The 18,881-nt window shown below is 37.9% G+C and overlaps 1 protein-coding gene across 1 annotated transcript in view; it reads right to left on the minus strand.

Annotated features, from left to right (window-relative positions):
- Positions 1–18,881, minus strand: part of LOC126198964 (protein FAM114A2) — an 82,795-nt gene that overhangs the window by 35,527 nt on the left and 28,387 nt on the right. Inside the window, exon 5 of the mRNA XM_049935615.1 lies at positions 7,814–7,919. Coding sequence (XP_049791572.1) covers positions 7,814–7,919 — 106 coding nt within the window. The remainder of the gene's footprint in view (positions 1–7,813; positions 7,920–18,881) is intronic.

The raw sequence follows: 18,881 nt of genomic DNA on the forward strand, positions 1-18,881 counted from the left end.
ATCCTCCATTCCCACCACACTGTCCCTCTCCCTCCCTGCCACAGTCTCCTCCTTACCTCCACCACCTGGTTGCTTCTCCCACCATGCACTGCTGTTTGCAGTCTGGCCTCAGCAGTGAGAGACTGTGGTCATGTGTATGTGAATTGCATTTGTGTGAATGTGCGCAAGTGTGTGTGTGTGTGTGTGTGTGTGTGTGTGTGTGTGTGTGTGTGTGTATTTCCAATGAAGGCCTTGTTGGCCGGAAGCTAACTTTCGGACAGTCTTTTTGTCGTGCCTATCTGCGACTCAGCATCTCCACTATATGATGAGTAGCAACTATCCTTTTCATAATACTGTCATGTTCCATCCTGGATTTTTCATAGTTTGATACGAATTTTGTGATTATTTGTGTTGGCATATAAGTGGCATTAACTGATTTACATTTCAAGTTCATTTCAAGTGCATTTGTAAGCAAAAGTAACAATCCATATTGGACTTTCTGTTGTTTGTAAGTGAAATGTTAGATCACAGCAAATACATATGGCATCAATGGGACAGTGTGGTCCTTCCACTACACATTTAGCTTCAGTAAAGCTGTCTTCAACATGAAGTTTGGTTTGAATACCACAGTACTGGAAATGGTCCAATTACAGGTGGCAAACTCTGTTTTTCTTTTACCAAAAAATTGATTCACACGGTCACTTACAAGGAAATTAACAAGGTCTAGTTAAATTGGATTCTTTTTCACACACACACACACACACACACACACACACACACACACACACACACACAAGTGCATATCATATTAAGTACAAGGGAAAACCCTTAAGACCTTTGCATTTTTAGTCTGACACCTGCAAAACTGTGGAGGTGCACATGGGTCTACAAGCAAGTGATAATCGAACCAATGGTAATTTATTTAATTTTGAAATATTTTCCATGTGACATTTGATATTGGTTACTGAAAAATCATTTCCTGGAACCAGCTATTATCCACAGAATGCATACTTTTCTGACTAAGATTCACAAATGTTTGCTCCAAATATCTACTGTTCATTGCTGAGTGAGTGGCATTGCTCAGTCTGCACCTGAGTGTATTATCAACAAGTATCATGAGAAATTAGGTACAGCGTCAAAACCCAGCGCCTACTGGAGGCACCTGCTACAGACGCCAAATATTTATTTGGCATTATTATATGCAGTGCATTTACATCTTAGTTTCATTAATGTACACAATGCTAACTCAATCTCTAACAAACCCAGAGAATTTCTATTTGTATGTAAAGGCTGTTAATGGTGCCAAAGTTATTCTCTGTGCACTCATGGAAGACACAGGAACCAAAATTTAAGGTAGCAAAGCAAAAGCAGAAATGCTGAACTCTGTTGCCAAACATTTCTTCACAAAAAGATGTACAGGAGTACTGTCACTTTAATTTTCATGCAACTGCAATTATAAGTGATATACACTACCAGTCATTAAATTGCAACAGCAGGAAGGATGTTAAACAATGATATTTTACCTAGTTTGCACATATCTTACAGTAGGAACAATGCTAGATTAAATTTGTAGGTAATTTGAGGGTATACAGGGCGTGAAATCTGATACACAGAGCTACCATCTTTGGCAGCAACATAGTTCTGACATGTCATTGGGTGCACAACAGTCGACACAACACTCTGCTCTGCATCAAAGGCAGCCACAACAATTGTCACCTCGGTGACAGACGTTGTTCTCTCTGTCTGAATACTTGACTTTCTCTAAATAAGTCTGTTCCTTAAGGTATGTGCTGTGGCTGCACAGCTGACCGAACAATATGTCCGACTTCTTGACTGCTAGTCACATGCAGCCAATTTCATGACAATTAATTTGGCCTTCCCGAACCTAGCAATTTCATGTTTGCATGGCAGAGCTGAGATTCCAACCGCACAGGAGCAATATTAATGAAACACAAACTGCAGTTTTGATAGGACATGTTCTTTTGTTGACTGATTCCAACACTTCCCTGTAGATGTTTGTCTTTCTTACACGAGGTGTAACATAGTCATCTCACAAATAATCTACATTCAAATGTGATTTCTGAATAATAAACAAACTGCGTAACTTTCCATATGTATATAATGTAGATGGTGTTACTCCTGCTTTGAGTGCGTAGTATTCTTCATCCAAATTCGATGTTTATTGCCTGCTGCCTTCCACATGCTGCAGTTTTACTGACCAGCAGTTTAAGTATTAGTGTCATTGACACTGAGAAACAGATGAAATTGTTAGAATTGAACAAGGCTCCAGGAACCAATGGAATCCCCACCAGATTCAATACCAAATTTGCAGCCGAGTTAACTCCCTTTTAAGCATAAAATGCTGAACATACCTCAACAAAAAACTATTCGTGGTGTTTGGAAGAAAGCAAATGCTATGCCTGTCTACACGAGAGATGACAGAAGTGATCCACAAAACTACTCCATGTGTTGAAATCAATAGTCACGTGAAACCCAACTTGCACTTTTATCAAATGGCAGCCTGAAGGCCACTGATTGAGATAATCACATAGATGCAACATTCCTCGATTTCTAAAATGCAAGTGGCTCAGCATCATACCTAAGCTTACTGATGAAAGTACCGTCACATGGGGTACCACACAAAATTTGTAACTGCTTTGAGGGTTTCTTGGTAGGGAGGATGCAGAAAGGAGTGTCATCAGCAGGTGAAGTGCTTCTGGCTTGCCCCAGAGAAGTATGTTGGGACTCTTGCTATTCATGCTTTACAGGAGTTGTACAATAAAGAATGGTCATATTCTTTTTTGACAACATACAACTCAGATTTATAATCTGGAATGTTGTTCTCAAAATAGTCTCCTCTGGATGTGATGCACTTGTCCCACCATTTCTGCCAGTCTGCAAAAACATCATCATCATCATCATGTTATCTGCTATATTAGTAGGTCCTTTGCCTCTCCATTTTCTGCGATCCATTGCTTCCTTCTTAAGGCTGCTGTATGTTGTACCGTCCATCATGTCATCCAGTATCTGGAATCTCTTCCTTCCTCGCTTCCTTTTCCCTTCTACATAACCTTCTAAAACTGTTTTCATCAGTCCGTCATTCTTTCTTAATATATGCCCAATCCAATTTCTTTTTCTTCTCTTTATTACATCTAGTAACTATCTTTTCTCTCCCACTCTTCTCAGTACCTCTTCATTTCTTACTCTGTCCATCCAACTTATTCTTTCCATCTTCCGCCATGTCCAGATCTCAAAAGCCTCCAGCCTTTCTCTGTCTTTTTTCCTCATAGTCCATGTTTCAGCGCCATATAGAAGAACACTCCATACAAGACATTTTATGAGTCTCTTTCTGAGTTCTCTGTCCAGACCGCTGCAGAAGATCCTCCTTTTCTTATAAAATGCCTCTTTTGCCATTGCTATCCTTGTTTTAATTTCTGTGGTGCACTTCCAGTCGGTGTCTATCCTGCTTCCAAGATACTTAAAATTTTGCACCTGTTCTAGTGTTTCTCCATTCAGCACAATTTTTATTTCCTTATTTCCTCCTATTGCCAATACTTTTGTTTTATTTGTGTTAATTTTCATTCCATATTTTTTACTGTTAGTTGCAATGGTGTCCACCAAATCCTGTAATTCTTTTTCCCCTGTGGCTAGAAGGACCATGTCACCAGCAAATTTCAAACACCCTACTCTTCTTCCTCCAATTTCTACTCCTTTGTCATCTAATGAGCATTGGTCAATCATATTTTCCAAGTACAGGTTGAAAAGAGTAGGTGATAAACAGCATCCTTGTCTTACTCCTTTCCCTAGTCTGATCCAGTTTGTACTTTCTCCTCTCACTTTAACTGAAACTTTTTGATTAAGGTATAATGAGTTTATAAGTCTTCTGGTTTTCCAGTCCACTCTCTTTTCCCTCATAATAGTCGCCAGCTTGTCCCAAACCACATTGTCAAATGCCTTTTCTAAATCGATGAAGCACATATATAGGTCTCTTCCTTTTTCAATAAACCTTTCTCCCAAGATTCGTAGGAGCCCTATTGCATCTCTGGTGCCCGTATTCCGTCTAAAGCCAAACTGCTCCTCGCCGAGATTCTCCTCTATTACTTTTTCAAGTCTTTTATTAATTATTCTTAACATCACTTTGGCTGCATGTGAAATGAGGCTGATTGTCCTGTGCTCGCTGCATTTCTTGGTTCCTTGTTTTTTCGGTAATGGAATCATTACTGTTGTCAAAAAGTCCTCAGGCCATTCACCACTGTCATATATTTTATTACATAACCTCAATATTTCTCTTATTCCATTGTGGTTCAAGCATTTTAGTATTTCTCCCGGTATTGTATCTGTACCTAATGCTTTGCCATTTTTCATTGCAGCAATGGCAGACTTTACTTCTTCCATTATGATGGTCGGTTCTTTCTCTTCATCACTTACACTGTTGGGTGATTCAAGTTCCAGAGTTTCTGGTTTGCTATTTGTGTCATATAGCTCTTTTATATATTCTTCCCATCTCTGGAGGACATCGTCACGATCTTTGTACACTACCTCTTCGTCTTTACTCAAAATTTCCATAGTAGCACTTCCTGCTCTGCTTTGTTCCCATGTCATAGTCTTTACTCTGTTGTATAGTAAGTCGTATCTTCCCTTCCTGTCCAGTTCTTCAATTTCATCACATTCCTCTTTTAGCCATTTTTTCCTAGCCTGCTCTGTTTCTCTTCACAGTTCGTTATTTAACCTTCTGTATATCTTTCTTGCATCTTCAGTGATCTTGTTTTTCAATTTTCTTCTCTCCTCCATCTTGGAAATCATTTCTTGTGTGACCCATGGTTTTTTTTTTTTTACCTTTTCCCTTTTACATATGCTATATTTTGCTGTCCTGCTTTAATGATTCCTTCTTTCAGCATATTCCAGTACTCGTTGGCATTATCAGGTGGTTCTTTGTCTCTTAATGTGTTTAGAAACTCCCGAGACAGCATTTCTGTAATTTGTTCTTTGTTGGACCTTATCTTCTCTAAATCCCACTTTTTCACCATGGTCGCCTTTTTCAGTTTTTTCATTCTTATTTCTATTTCTGCCATAAGTAAGTTGTGGTCACTATTAATATCTGCACCTGATAATGTGTGCACCTTCTTGATTCCTGTATCTTTCTTCTACCAGTATAAAATCGATTTGGTTTCTGTATTTATCCCCTGGTGATTTCCAAGTGTAGAGCCTCCTCTTATGGTTCTTGAACCATGTGTTTGCCAAAACATGCTGGACACAATTTTTTGAAAGGTCCTTCAGACTCGCCTCCACTACTTTCATGACTAAGCAGTAGTGAGCTAGCAGTAGTCTACATAAGCAGTGGTGTAAAGATTAACACCACTGGACAGCTAGTGACTGGAAACAAGTGATTTGGAGTGTTGAATCACATTATACCCTATGGAAATCTGATGGAATGGTTTTGGTGAATGCCTGGAGAAAGTTACCTATTCTCATGTGTATTTCCAACATTGAAGAAGGAGGAAGTTGCATTACGACATTGCGACATGGGTTTTTTAATGCTTACTATGTGGACACCTTATTGTGCTTAACCAAACACTAACTACAATATGGTCACATTTTACAGCATTGTGTACTGCATACAATAGAGGAACAGTTCGGACTGATAATTGTTTGTATCAAAGCAGCACCTGTGAGGCAATCATTCATGGGCAATAACACTTGAAATGGACCGACCTGTTGAGTCCCAACTTGAACCCAACGAAACACTTTTGGGATGAGATAGTGCGTAAACTTTGCTCCAGAACCGAGCGCACACCATTGCTACATTCTCTGATTTTGGTTCTTAAGGAAGAATGGGCTGCCATTCCGCCACATACATTCAGATACCCCACTGAAAATGTCCCCAGCAGTGTTCAAGCCTTCATAAAGATGAAGGGTGGACTACCCGTATTCAAGTCCAGTAATAGGTACCCAGATGCTTTTGATTAGATAGTGTAAATGAAGTAATTTACATTGTTAAGGGAGATGAAAATTTTGAGTATGATGGGAGAATGGAATTTGATAGTAGGTACAAGAAAATAAGGAAAAATAGTAGGAGAATATGGACTAATAGAAGGGAATGAAAGAAGGACCCACCTGGCACAATTCTGCATTGCTAACACTTTGTTTAAGAATCACATAAGGAGGTTGTATGTATGGAAGAGACCTGGAGACACTGGAATGGTTCAGATTTTTATACACTGTATTAAAGGCAATGTCCTGACTGACTGACTCATCATTGCCCAGCCCCTAAGGTTAAAAACTTGAAATTTGGAGAAGGTGTGGACGTTATACTGTAGGCATTATTTATGAAGGGATTGTTTGAAATTCCAAACCTAAGAGGATGAAACACGAGATGAAGGGTTTTTTTGAAAAATGACGCTATCACAGCAATTATGAAGCTAGACCTACAAAAATTAGTATTTGGTTTCTTGGTCAGAAGGAAATAAATATTTGTCAGCATTTTTGGAAGTTCAACCTTATGGGTGTGAAATATTGTGTGAAAGCTCTTTTTAAAAACACTGTATCATTATTAAAGAACTACTACAGCATTTCTGAAGATACATCTATCAACACTGGTATCTGACTTCATGGTTACAAACAAAATAAAAAATAAAAAGAATTACAATTCTGTCAGAGAAAGCAAAGAAGTTGTAAGAGCAGTTGAAATGAATGTATAGTGCCTTGAAGAGAGGTTCTAGGATGAGCATCAATAAAAGTAAGTAAGGGTAATCAAATAAAGTTGAATTAAATTAGGTGATGCTGCAGGGATTAGATTTGAAATTGAGACACTGTGAGTAGTAAACAATTTCTGATACTTGGGCAGGTTGAAACAGAGATGATGTAAAACGCAGACTTGCTACAGCAAGGAAAGCATTTAACTAATGAGTAGGCACTGAACTGAACTGTGGAGAAAAGAAATATGTGGCACAACTTGACTAAAGGAAGGGATTCTATGATACGACACATTCTTAGGTATCATCGAGGAATTGTCAATTAAGTATTAAAGGGGAGTGGGGGTAAATATTGCAGGTCCAGAAGGATGTAGGTTACAGTAGTTATTTGGATATAAAGAGGCTTGCACATGGTAGATTAGCACGGAGAGCTGCATCAAACCTGTCTTCTGACTGAAAACGACAACAAGATGACGAGTAATACTTTTGCAACTGTTATGCAAAATCTGGAAAGTGTCACAATTTCTTAAATTAATTTTTGAACCATCCCTCAGAATGTAACTAATCATGGTAAAGTAACAGGCAGTCTTTTCTTAAAAACACATTGAATTGGGATGTAACTGATTTCAGTTTCTGTATTTAGGAATAAACAGAGAACAGTATAATACCTTTGTTTTATGGTCACAACAAGATTAGGGTTTAACGTTCTGTTGATGGTAAGGTCAATGGAGATTGGGCACAGGCTTGGATATGACAAGTCAGCCATGTCATGTCATTTTTTGAAGTAATCATCCTAGCATCGGCAGTAAAGAATTTAGATAAACTTCTGAATGGTCAGATGGGATTTGAACCCAGTTCCTCTAAAATGCAAGACCATTGCATTAAACAGGGTTGTCACCTTGCTGGGTGTGTTATGGAGCAGAGACAATGTCTACAAAAGTTTTTAATGTATCAAAATACACCACCATGTATATCCTCACTCCATGGCTATGGAGTATTAATGCCAAGTCCCATAAAAAACAAGCGTTTTTGACTCTTTCAACCTTGTCTATTTTTAAGTGATATTTTTACTGTTTTTATATTTTTATATTTTTGATCTGATAAAAAAGTAGCAAAGTGTACACTGAGAAAATACAACATACCTTGAAAATCATCAAACAGTGTTTCGAAATGTGCTTTCCTCAAGACTTCTTTATCTTCATTTAATTTATCTTCCATTTCAGCTCTCTCTTTTGCTTCTCTCAAAACCTGTAACAAGTGCAGTTGCTTCTTAAACATAATGTATTATGGACCAAGAGGGAAGAAGTGTTGATTTTGTTAGTTTTTTTTCTACATTTCACTATCTGAGTGATGTAGATTCTATGGTTTGCCTTTTCAGAATATAGGACAATGAATTTTAGTTACATTTCGTAAGATAACGAATTTCAGTTAGTATTTTGTCTTATAACAGCTAACTGGTTACATGGTTATGGTCAGCTGTTACATACATTAGGTTGAATTATTGTTATTTATTACTTGTACTTTTCAACACAGTTGTGGTATAAAGACAATACCCACTTATCATTTCATCTAGCTCCAGCTGCCAGAGACTGGTCATGTGTTGGAGAGTTGTGTGTGTGTGTGTGTGTGTGTGTGTGTGTGTGTGTGTGTGTGTGTGTGCGCCCGCATGCTTACTTTTGACAAAAGCCTTGTTGGGCGACAGCTAACTTTCTGACAGTCTTTTTGTTGTACCTTTCTACGACTTGGCATCTCTGGTATATGGTGAGTGGCAACTATCATTTTCATTATACTGTTACACTCCACCCTGGATTTTCCACAATTTGATTTTATCTGACATTCCTCTTTTCACTTCCACAACCTTTGCAGAATTGTAATCAATGATGTGATCATTTCTTTTAGTGTATGTTTTGTCACAGTGGGATTATTTGTTGATATTTGTACTGTAACGTTCCCTGGCAAACTCACGATATTAATAAAATAAAATTTATTTGTACCATATACGCCGCTCTGAGCAATCTGTATATACTGTAATTATTTAATAAAAATATTATTGAATTTTGTGTAAAAGACATTTGTTATTATCGTAATATTTTTTGTAGTAATATTCTTTCTGTATTTAGGATAGTAATTTTTCTATATTTATGTGATTGTAAAATATGTCAGTATCTGCGATAACAGAGATGTGAAATTTAGCCAGAGGAGAATAATATTGTCAAATTACAAAGAAATGTTAACAGTCAGCAGGAGTATAAAAGAGCCATGTACAGCGTATTCTTTGGTCTTCTCTGTGTAGAGGCGAATGCAAGAAGAAGCTGTGTTGAAGCGATTCATGAAAGGGTTGATGTCTTTTGTCTCTGTCTAGACTTAGCCGCCATTAGAGGAGGCGTTACGAATTAATGTGAGTTCAATTATTGTTTGATCTAAATATATCAGAATTTATCAAAAGTGTGTATTATTAATGTAAATTAGCTTGCCTATGTCATCTATATTATTTCTTTAAAGAATTTTCAGCATTTTTAGCGGTGTTGCTGGGCTGTGCCACGACCGATCGATTTGCAGCGGCGGCACATTTAAAAAATTGTTCCGCTAAAGAAAAAAATCAACCAAACCCGTAAATCGGGAACAGATAGATAAAAATTAACAATGGATTAAGAAATTGTTCTTCTTTTACAGTGATCCTGAGACTGAAGAATTTTTAACCTAATAATACATTTGTGCATTCTTAGACGGATAGTTAATGTTGAAATTTAATAATTTTCGTTCTTTCAAATAGCTTAAATGTATAGCGAAGTAGGTTTGATCAGTGATAATTAAATGTCGGCTTGGCAATAATTAACCATTTTCTGCTAATAGTGATAATCTTGTGTTCTATAGTTAACGCCGGGATAGAATTCAGTAATTATTTAACAAAAAAATCCACTGCATTTAGAAAATGTGTGTCAAGGCCGAATGATATAAAGGATTTAATTCTCAACTAAATATTCTTAATCAGTTAAAATGAGTTCACATAATTTTTAAATGTATGTAATTCTTTTGAAAGTGATTTTTTTATTACCACACGTAAATAAGAGTGAGGTTCTACAACAAAGTTCGCACGCAAAGAAAGTAAGGTAAAGGTAAAGAAAATTAACTTAAAAGCAAAATTTATTATTCTTTAACGAAATTTCATTCAGCATCGATTTCGTTAAAGTACGAAAGTATTGTCATAGGAGTCACATCGCCCAGACACACCCAAATATACAGTGTGTTTCAAAATTACTTCTACAAACTTTGGGGACAGGTTCCTTACAGTAAAACAAGGAAAAAGTTCATATAAACATTTCGAGTTATTGATGAAAGTTGATATTCAATGGTTTTCCAGGTACAAGTCAACAACTTCACTTATCTATGCCTCTGTCTGACGCATTGTATCCTAAGTGGAGTTTTGTTGGCAGCGACACTTTTCGACATTTGTCATTCATCTGTCTTTAATGTGTCCATTGTGTACATGAATTTCAGGTAATGAGTTAACTGAAAGTGCTGTGTTCAGGCATAGCAGAATATTCATTTTGGAGTCATGCACGCATTTTGCTCATATGTCTGAGCACTAGAGCACATTCTATGGGTTGTTGAAGAATAGCCGGGTATCAATGCAGGGCAAGTGTCCTTGGCAAGTGGCGCATCTCAATGCTCGGCATGGAGGATACTTCACAAGCAACTCAAACATCCGTATCCTCTTCAAAATGGGTGGGACCACAATTGCTGCCATATCACCCATCACATCTACATACATACTCCACAAGCCAGCTTCAGGAGGGCAGCAAATTGCATATATAGGTTTCCGTTTGCTTTTATAGTTTACTTCTTCAGTTAGTCTTGCTAGGATAAATAGGAGTGTGCATGTTGTGTGCGGATGCAGGGGAGCTAGTCGCAGTTCGCACACAGCTGAATGCGCTTTTGGCTATGATCAGCCACCTTCAAGCTGCTGCCTCGGGGTGTATCTGTGGTGGAGCATCTGGTGCATCATATGGGACTCCTCAGATGTCATTTGTTTTGCCCATGGGCTCTGCTGCCAAGGCACCTCCTTGTGTACCTGATGCAGCGGATCTGTCCTCACAGCACTGTATGTGGCAAGTGGTAATGTGTTCACACTGCTTGAAGCGGAGGGTCAATTAGGAGACTGGACATATAGCCTCACCTTTTCGCCCTGTGAGTGAACTGGTGGCCATTTCTTCTGCAGGATCCAAGCAGGCACACATGGGCAGGTGTTTGCTCGTTATGGGAACTCCAACGTTTGGCATGCTAAGGAACCCCTTAGAAAGGTAGCATTCAGTGCTGGAAAGAAAGCCAATGTGCAGTTGGTAAATCTGCCATGACCCTCATCCACGATGTTGAAGAGGCCTTGCCTGTGGCTACTGAGCATGCATGGTGCAGCTGTCTGCAAGTTGTGGCTCACATCAGCACCATCAACACCTGTCGCACGAGTTCCGAGGCCATCCTCAGTTCATACAGGCAGCTGGCCAAAGTGGTGAAGGCTACTTGCCCCACAAGTAGGGTGCAAGCAGAGCTTACAATTTGCAGCATTGTTTCCAGAGTTGATATGGGTCCTTTGGTTTGAAGCCATGTGGAGGGTTTCAGTCAAAGGCTTCGTCAACTCTGTGACAGTCTTGGCCGCAGATTTCTGGATCCTTCTTATCGGGTGGGGAATTGTAGGATGCCCCTTGACAGGTCATGGGTGTACTACTGCCATCCCTGTTTAGGGAACTAGGGATACTAACTACTGCTTCCCAATATATTTATTCCTTAATGAAATTTGTCATTAAAAATATATCACTTTTTCAAACCAACAGCTCAATTAATGGAATCAATACTAGAAATAAGAATAATCTTCACAAGGATTTAAAGTCACTTAGTCTTGTACAAAAAGGTGTGCATTATTCAGGAACACACATTTTCAATAACTTTCCAGCAGCCATAAAAAGCTTAACAACCAATGAAATTCATTTTAAGAGAGACATAAAGGATTTATTGGTGGCCAACTCCTCCTACTCCATTGATGAATTTCTCAGTAGGTACAATCTAACTTCTGCACCAGTTCAGTGCAGTAATGTGTTCAGTGTAAATAAGTATTTAGTAGTTGTACTATACGTTTATTACCTTATAAATAAATAAAAACTTTTTTATTTTAAATTCAATGCATAAGTATTTGTAAAATAATTCTTTCATATAGCGTTCATTAAAAAATGACGACCATGCCACTTGGGACCTGTGGAATGGTACATTAGTTTATTTGTTTGAGTTGTAAATATTTGTCATGTATTGTTGTTTTTCTGACATGTTCTACATCCCGGAGGACCACCTCACTACGGATCAATTGGAATGAAAGTAAATCCAATCTAATCTAATCCAATCTAATCAAAGTTGACTGCTGGATGTTTTTACTGGTCACCAGATTCTGTGGTGAAAGTGTCAGAATCATTCAAAGAAAGTCTACAGTCAAGTGGCACGTAAATACCCAGATCATGCGATAACAGTTGGAGGTTACTTTAACACACTGAGCAACAGACTGCAACATGTATACATTCACAGCAGTGGGTACAAACAGTCCTGAGAAACACTTTTGAGCACTTTTCCAAATTTTGATATTAATGAAAATATCATCCACATTCTCACACACAAGGAAACTGATGAAAGGGGCCAATTCTTTCTGAATTTGGCTCAATACAACGAATCCAGAACAAGCAGTCAACACTCACGTGGACATTCCATTATACTTTATAGTCAAATTAGTTTTAAAGACCCTCTACCTAATAATATGCGCAGTAGTAATTTCATTATGCACTTAAACAGCAGAGGTCTGTCTGAAGGAATGATCAGGAAGCTTTATGATATAGAAATTTTGCTAGAAAGTGTGAAACAATCTGTGAAAGTAATATGCCTTAATGAACATTGGCTAAAATCTGAAAATATCAGTCTTCTGAATAAACTTACAGGTTATAAACTGGCTACCAGCTTTTGTAGGACCAATGGGTATGGAGGCTCTTGCATACTAGTTCATTCTACAATAGACTATGATATCAGATAGCCATCTGAATGATGAAGGTACATTTGAAAGTTGTTGTATACAACTTAAAGAGTATAACATATTAATTATCAGCATATATCACACCCCTGGGTACCATATAAGCTCTGTATTTTTAGATAAGTTAGATACATTGCTACATAAATTAAAAAGTGAGAAACTGTACAAAAAAGTGGTTATATGTGATTACTTCAACATAGATGTAAGGACTGATGACAAATTTTCTTCACACTTAAAGAACCTGGTAGCCACAAATGGGCTAAATCTCAATTTTGATCAGTATACAAGAAATACAGCAACCTCTGCAACATGTATTGACAATATTGTAAGTAAAAATAAAGATGATGTCAGACCACGGATAGCCTGGGCTTTAGAAGGATTGAGAAGCAAGGCTGGAAGTGAGAAATTCCTGGAAGGTTTGGAGAGGGTGATTTTGAAGAAGAGGAGGTGGGTCCCGCTGTGACAGAGGACAGAACTGTTCCAGGCAGGGTTCAATTTGGATAGTGTCTTGGGGAGTTGGATCATCAGGAGTAGGATTAGGATTATTTTTCTTCATGGCAAAGTGATATTTCCAGCAGAGAGTACGAGTGTAGGACAGTAAATCTTTGACAAGAGCTGTTTGGTTGAATCTGGGAGTAGGGCTGAAGGTGAGGCCTTTGGATAGGACAGAGTTTTCGGATTGGGAGAGAGGTTTGGAGGATAGGTTAACTACTGAATTAGGGTGTTGTGGTTCCAGATTGTGTTGATTAGAATTTTGAGGTTTTGGGGGGAGTGGAGCTGGAAGTGGGAGTTTGAGTAGATGGGAGAGACTGGGTCTGTGTGCAATGAGAGGAGGTTGAGGTTTGCTGGAAAGGTTGTGGAGGGTGAGTGAGTTGCCTTTCCGGAGGTGGGAAACCAGGAGATTGGATAGTTTTTTGAGGTGGAGGGTGGCATGCTGTTCTAATTTGTGGTTGGCTTGTAGGAGGATGCTCTGAACAGCCGGTGTGGATGTGGGAGAGGAAAGATTGAGGACTTTTATTAAGGAAAGGATTTGACGGGTGTGTTCATTGACTGAGTTGATGTGTAGGTGAAGGATTAGGTGGGTGAGGGCAATGGATTGTTCACAGCTTGGAACTGGTATAGGGACTGATGGAAACAAGGGTTACAGCCAGAGATGGGAACTTTAAGTATGAGGTCTTTGGGGTAATGCCAAATGTCAGACAAGCCTGAGTAAATAAAATATGGGAGCGTAATCAGGCTAGGGCGAAGGCATGTTTGTGGAGGGAATGTAAATAAAACTTAATGGGGTTGTTGTGGGAATGTTGTGAGGGTGACATGGTATTAGAAGGTGGAAAGTGTAACATGAGGATGAAATGAAAATGAAAATATATGGGGAGAGATAAAGGTGAACTAGAAAGCAACTGGAGATCTGGTGTGAAAAAAGTCGAAAAAGTGTTGGTTAAAGCTGAGCTATGTTCATCCTGTGGTGAACTTGGGTTGGTAAACAACGATGTGCACAAAGGTTAGGTGGTTGTGTTGCCGCCAAAACACGTTAAAGGGTGGAGAAATTTGGGAAAATTTCGAAAAAACTGCATGTAGATGTATTAAAACGAGTGGTTTTGTGGTGGCAGATTATGAAAATGAGGCTAACAATTGTCTGGCGAAGAACTAATGACGTTAAAACCTGTGGGAAGCGGCTAAAAATGATCAGTGATGTGGGAAAAACGGAAATGGAAATTAAGCGAAAGTTGTTAGAACTAGCTGAAATGGTTGTTTAATAGGTGAAAAGGAACTGTTTGTGAACTGGAAACGGTGGATTTTACAGCAACGGTAGTGTTGAAAGCGGGAAAAAAATGTTTTGGTTATGGTTTGGAAGTGGGTTACGTATTATTGAGTATATATAGGCGGGATAAAATTGTATGGCAGATTACAGTAAAAAGGAGAAGGTGAATACAAAGTGAAGCTACTTGCAAAAACAGAAAGAGAAAGTAAGATGACAGATTTCGAAATGCAACAGTGGCAATAACAAACGTAATTTTTGGGTTCAAATTAATTATATGAATATAATAGAGGGAAACATTCCATGTGGGGAATGTTTCCCCCTATTATATTCAATATTGTAAGTAGTTATAATTATTACCCGTATTTACTCGAATCTAAGCCGCACTCGAATCTAAGTCACACCTGAAAAATGAGACTCGAAATAAAGGGAAAAAAAAATTTCCCGAATCTAAGCCGCACCTGAAATTTGAGACTCGAAATTCAAGGGGAGAGAGAAGTTTTAGGCCGCACATCCAAATCGAAACAAAGTTGGTCCATTGTCATATGAGACACGACTTAGGTCGAATGAATGACGATACAGCTACAGTAGTTTGGTTCGAGTCGTAAGCTTAGCAGTTAAGCTTTATCAGGTAGCCATTGCTATGCGTCACGCGCTCCGTCCGTATTTATTCGAGTACCCTTCCTTTTTCACGTGCTTCGTCTGGTTTGAATCGATTGCTTATTTTGCTTCGATCTGATAAGTGCCGTTTTCTTTGTTATAGGTGTATACGTCACTCTAAGCTGAAAATGCATTACCGCCTTGTTCGTTGCATTCTGATAGTGCGTGTTTACGGCCTGTCGCCGCTATCGGCATGGCTTACTTTTGTACGCGCTACCACCGCTTACAATAAAAAGAAAGGCGAATTGTATCACTAGGCGAATTGTATCACTAGCGAAACAATGGTAAAAGACTGCTATTTGTTGTTACTTACACTGCCGCTTTCTTTGATAATGATCAACAAGAACCAAATAATAGACTGCGTATGACAGAACATGTTCTCAACGAGAGTTAGGCGAAAATTTTTCTCTGTTTGAAAATCTTTGCGGCCGCTTCTTTAGTACATCAAATTCTGCATAGAAATTAGTCATCTTAGATTTATAAATCTAGTCAGGTGCCGTGCTTCATTTCTGACTGTATCACTACTAGGCATAAGAATAATACGAATATAAACATGACACGATAAGTATATTCTTCTGCGTTTGCTGTTTTCTCACTCTAGTTTCGTAGTTTATTGGGCAGACAGGATTTAAATGAGATAGCAGCAAACACGAAAGAATACATGGCAAAATGTTTATATTCGTATTATTCTTGTGGTGAAGAGAATACTGCATGTGATTCACATTTCATCAGGTTCCTACTAGCAACCATTTCTTCTCACAGGTAGGAAAAAATTCAGAACGTAGAGTTGGCCATATTGACCAACATCCCAAACAGTCTTGCCAGTCGGATTTTCGCAGTACATTGAAATTCTGCTACATTCGAAGATGAACAACACGGAATTTGTATTTACTTCGTTGGATAATGTATGAAAATGCAGTGGTCGATACTCGGGGAGGAGAAAAAAAAGCTCATCTTCCACCTTTTTTTTTTTAATTTATTTACTGACGCAGAGGTTTTGGCGCCAGTATTTATCTTTGTGCCTACAAAGCATGCCTCTGTCGCGCTACATATATTCGACGGCAGAAGTTAGTTGTGGCGGCACCTAGCAACATTTTTCAGAACTTCCGCTTGCTTTGCACTAGATTCTAAGCCGCTGACGGTTTTTCAGATTACAAAAAATGGAAAAAAAGTGCGGCTTAGATTCGGGTAAATACGGTATGTAAAAGAAAAGTTTCTTCTAGATTTAGGAGTATCGGACCATAAAGCGCTATTTGTATCACTACCGAAGCAAAATTCAGTCTGTAGGAATTTCAGTCAAGAAAATGTGGAAGTATTTTGCAAAAAACTAAGCCAAACCAAGTGGGCAGTCAGCAAACACACGTCCAAAAGTGACAATTACAATAACTTTTTAACTGAATTCTTGGGTATATTCAATGAATGCTTCCCTTTTGTAACAGTGAGGACCAGGTCCCAAAAAACTAGATCCTGGGTAAATAAAGGAATTAGAGTGTCTAGTGCTACTAAGAGGAAACTGCATATGGAGGCAAAAGTAAATCGAAGCCCTCAATTTCTTAAGTATGTAAGCACATACAAAAAAACACTCAACAAAATAGTTAAACTAGCAAAACATACTGCGAATAATAACTTCATAGCAAAAAAAAAAAAAAATCAAAAGCTGTTTGGTCTGTTATAAGAAGCGAAGTTGGCAGAGAGAAAATGCCCTTCTAAAATAGTGATAAATGGTAGAGCTGTTACAGAACCCAGAGCCAGTTATGAATCATTCAATGACTTTTTCATAAACTGTAACAAATTTGGTGACTGTTCACCACCAAAAACAAAGCCCAACATGAAAGACAGAAATTGCTCACATTTTAAGTTTTCTCATGTTTCCATCTCAGATGTCATCAAAATCATAATGTCCCTAAAAAATTCAAAATCTGCGGGGTGGGATGAGGTCCCCACTGAAATAATAAAAATAGTCTGTCACAGTATTGCATATCCACTCTCTTTCATAATCAACCAATCTTTTGATGAGGGAAGTTTCCCAGATCGATTGAAATATGCAGAAGTTCGGCCCATACATAAAAAAGGCAAACAAGGTGAATTGGGCAACTATAGGCTCACTGTAACCAATTTTCTCAAAAATATTTGAAAGAGCTGCATGTGATCAGATCGAAAATCACAATTCATCTAACAGCATTATCTTACGCAATCAATATGGTTTCAGAAAAGGCCGCAGCACAATCCATGCAATAAATGAATTAGTCACAAAAGTCAGCAGATGTCTTGATGATAGAATGTGTGTGTCAGGCATCTTTTGTGACCTGTCCAAAGCCTTTGACACAGTAAATCATGACCTGCTTCTCCAAAAATTGGCACACTATGGTTTTCAAGTCAAATCTCTTAGCTGGATGTCATCATACTTGGCAAACAGAAAACAAAGAGTACTTATTAACATCAACGGCAAGAAATTTCTCTGACTGGAAACACATTTAATTAGGTGTTCCACAAGGTTCAATATTAGGGCCACTACTTTTTCTGTATTATATTAATGATATGCCATGTCAGGTCCAGTCTGATACTATCCTCTATGCAGATGACTCAACAGCTGTAGCCTGTTGTAAAAATGAGGTAGACCTAATTCGTCATATTGAACAAACACTTGGGGAAGTGGAGGCATGGGTCAAAAATAATAACTTGACATTAAATTTTACAAAAACAGAAATTGTTCATTTCACCACAAAACAATCTGCACAGTCTGTAAGTGAAATAAGGTATATGGACAAAAAATTAGAGACTGCAGACTGTGTCAAATTCCTTGGCGTTTTAGTCAATAAAAACCTGTTATGGAGTCACCATGTGGACAACATACTAGGTCGACTGAATAGCCTTGTATATATTATGAATATCTTGTATAGTATTACTGATTTAGCTGTAAGAAAAACTGTATATAATGCATACTTTGTCTCAGTCATTAGGTACAGTATAATTTTCTGGGGGTCTGAAAAAACAAATTTATTTAAAGCTTTTAGACTACAAAAAAGAATCATCTGAGCAATGGTGGGAGCAAAACCAAAGCAACATTGTAAACCTTTATTCGTAAAACTAGATCTAATGAGCATTCCAAGCATATACATCTATGAAACTCTCACTTTCATTAAAAGAAACCCTCAACTTTTTAAGGGCAACTTTTTCTTGCATCAATATGATACTAGATATAGAACGAGCTACATGTTACCTACCCACCATTTAAAATCATATGAAAAAGCCCCATACTATATGGGCATGAAATTTGTAAGTAAAATATGGAAAGATATGGATGACCCAAATGTAAAACGTACCAAAAGAGACCTGGAAAAATATCTGAAAGATAAATGTTACTACAGTGTAGAAGATTTCGTGAATGGCAACAATGCATTATAATTGTAATTAATATACCTCTTTGAAGATGTTACACCATATATATTATTAGTTTATTGTCTATTTTTAGTATTATTATATATAGTGTAAAACTGACAAGTCACCTATGTCACAATCTTTGATTGTATAAGGCATGTTATGTGATGATAAAAATTGAATTGAATTGAAATAGACTTTGTAGCTACAAATAGGCCTGACCTTATCAACAATGTCAACACAGAGATTGGGATTAGTGATCATGTAACTATGGTTACTAAAATTATTAAATCAGTCAAGAAAACTACAAGACTATTTCTGCTAGAAAGAGAAAATAAGCAGTTGTTAGCAT

The sequence above is a fragment of the Schistocerca nitens genome, chromosome 8 (genome assembly GCF_023898315.1).
Source record: "Schistocerca nitens isolate TAMUIC-IGC-003100 chromosome 8, iqSchNite1.1, whole genome shotgun sequence".
Taxonomy (NCBI): domain Eukaryota; kingdom Metazoa; phylum Arthropoda; class Insecta; order Orthoptera; family Acrididae; genus Schistocerca; species Schistocerca nitens.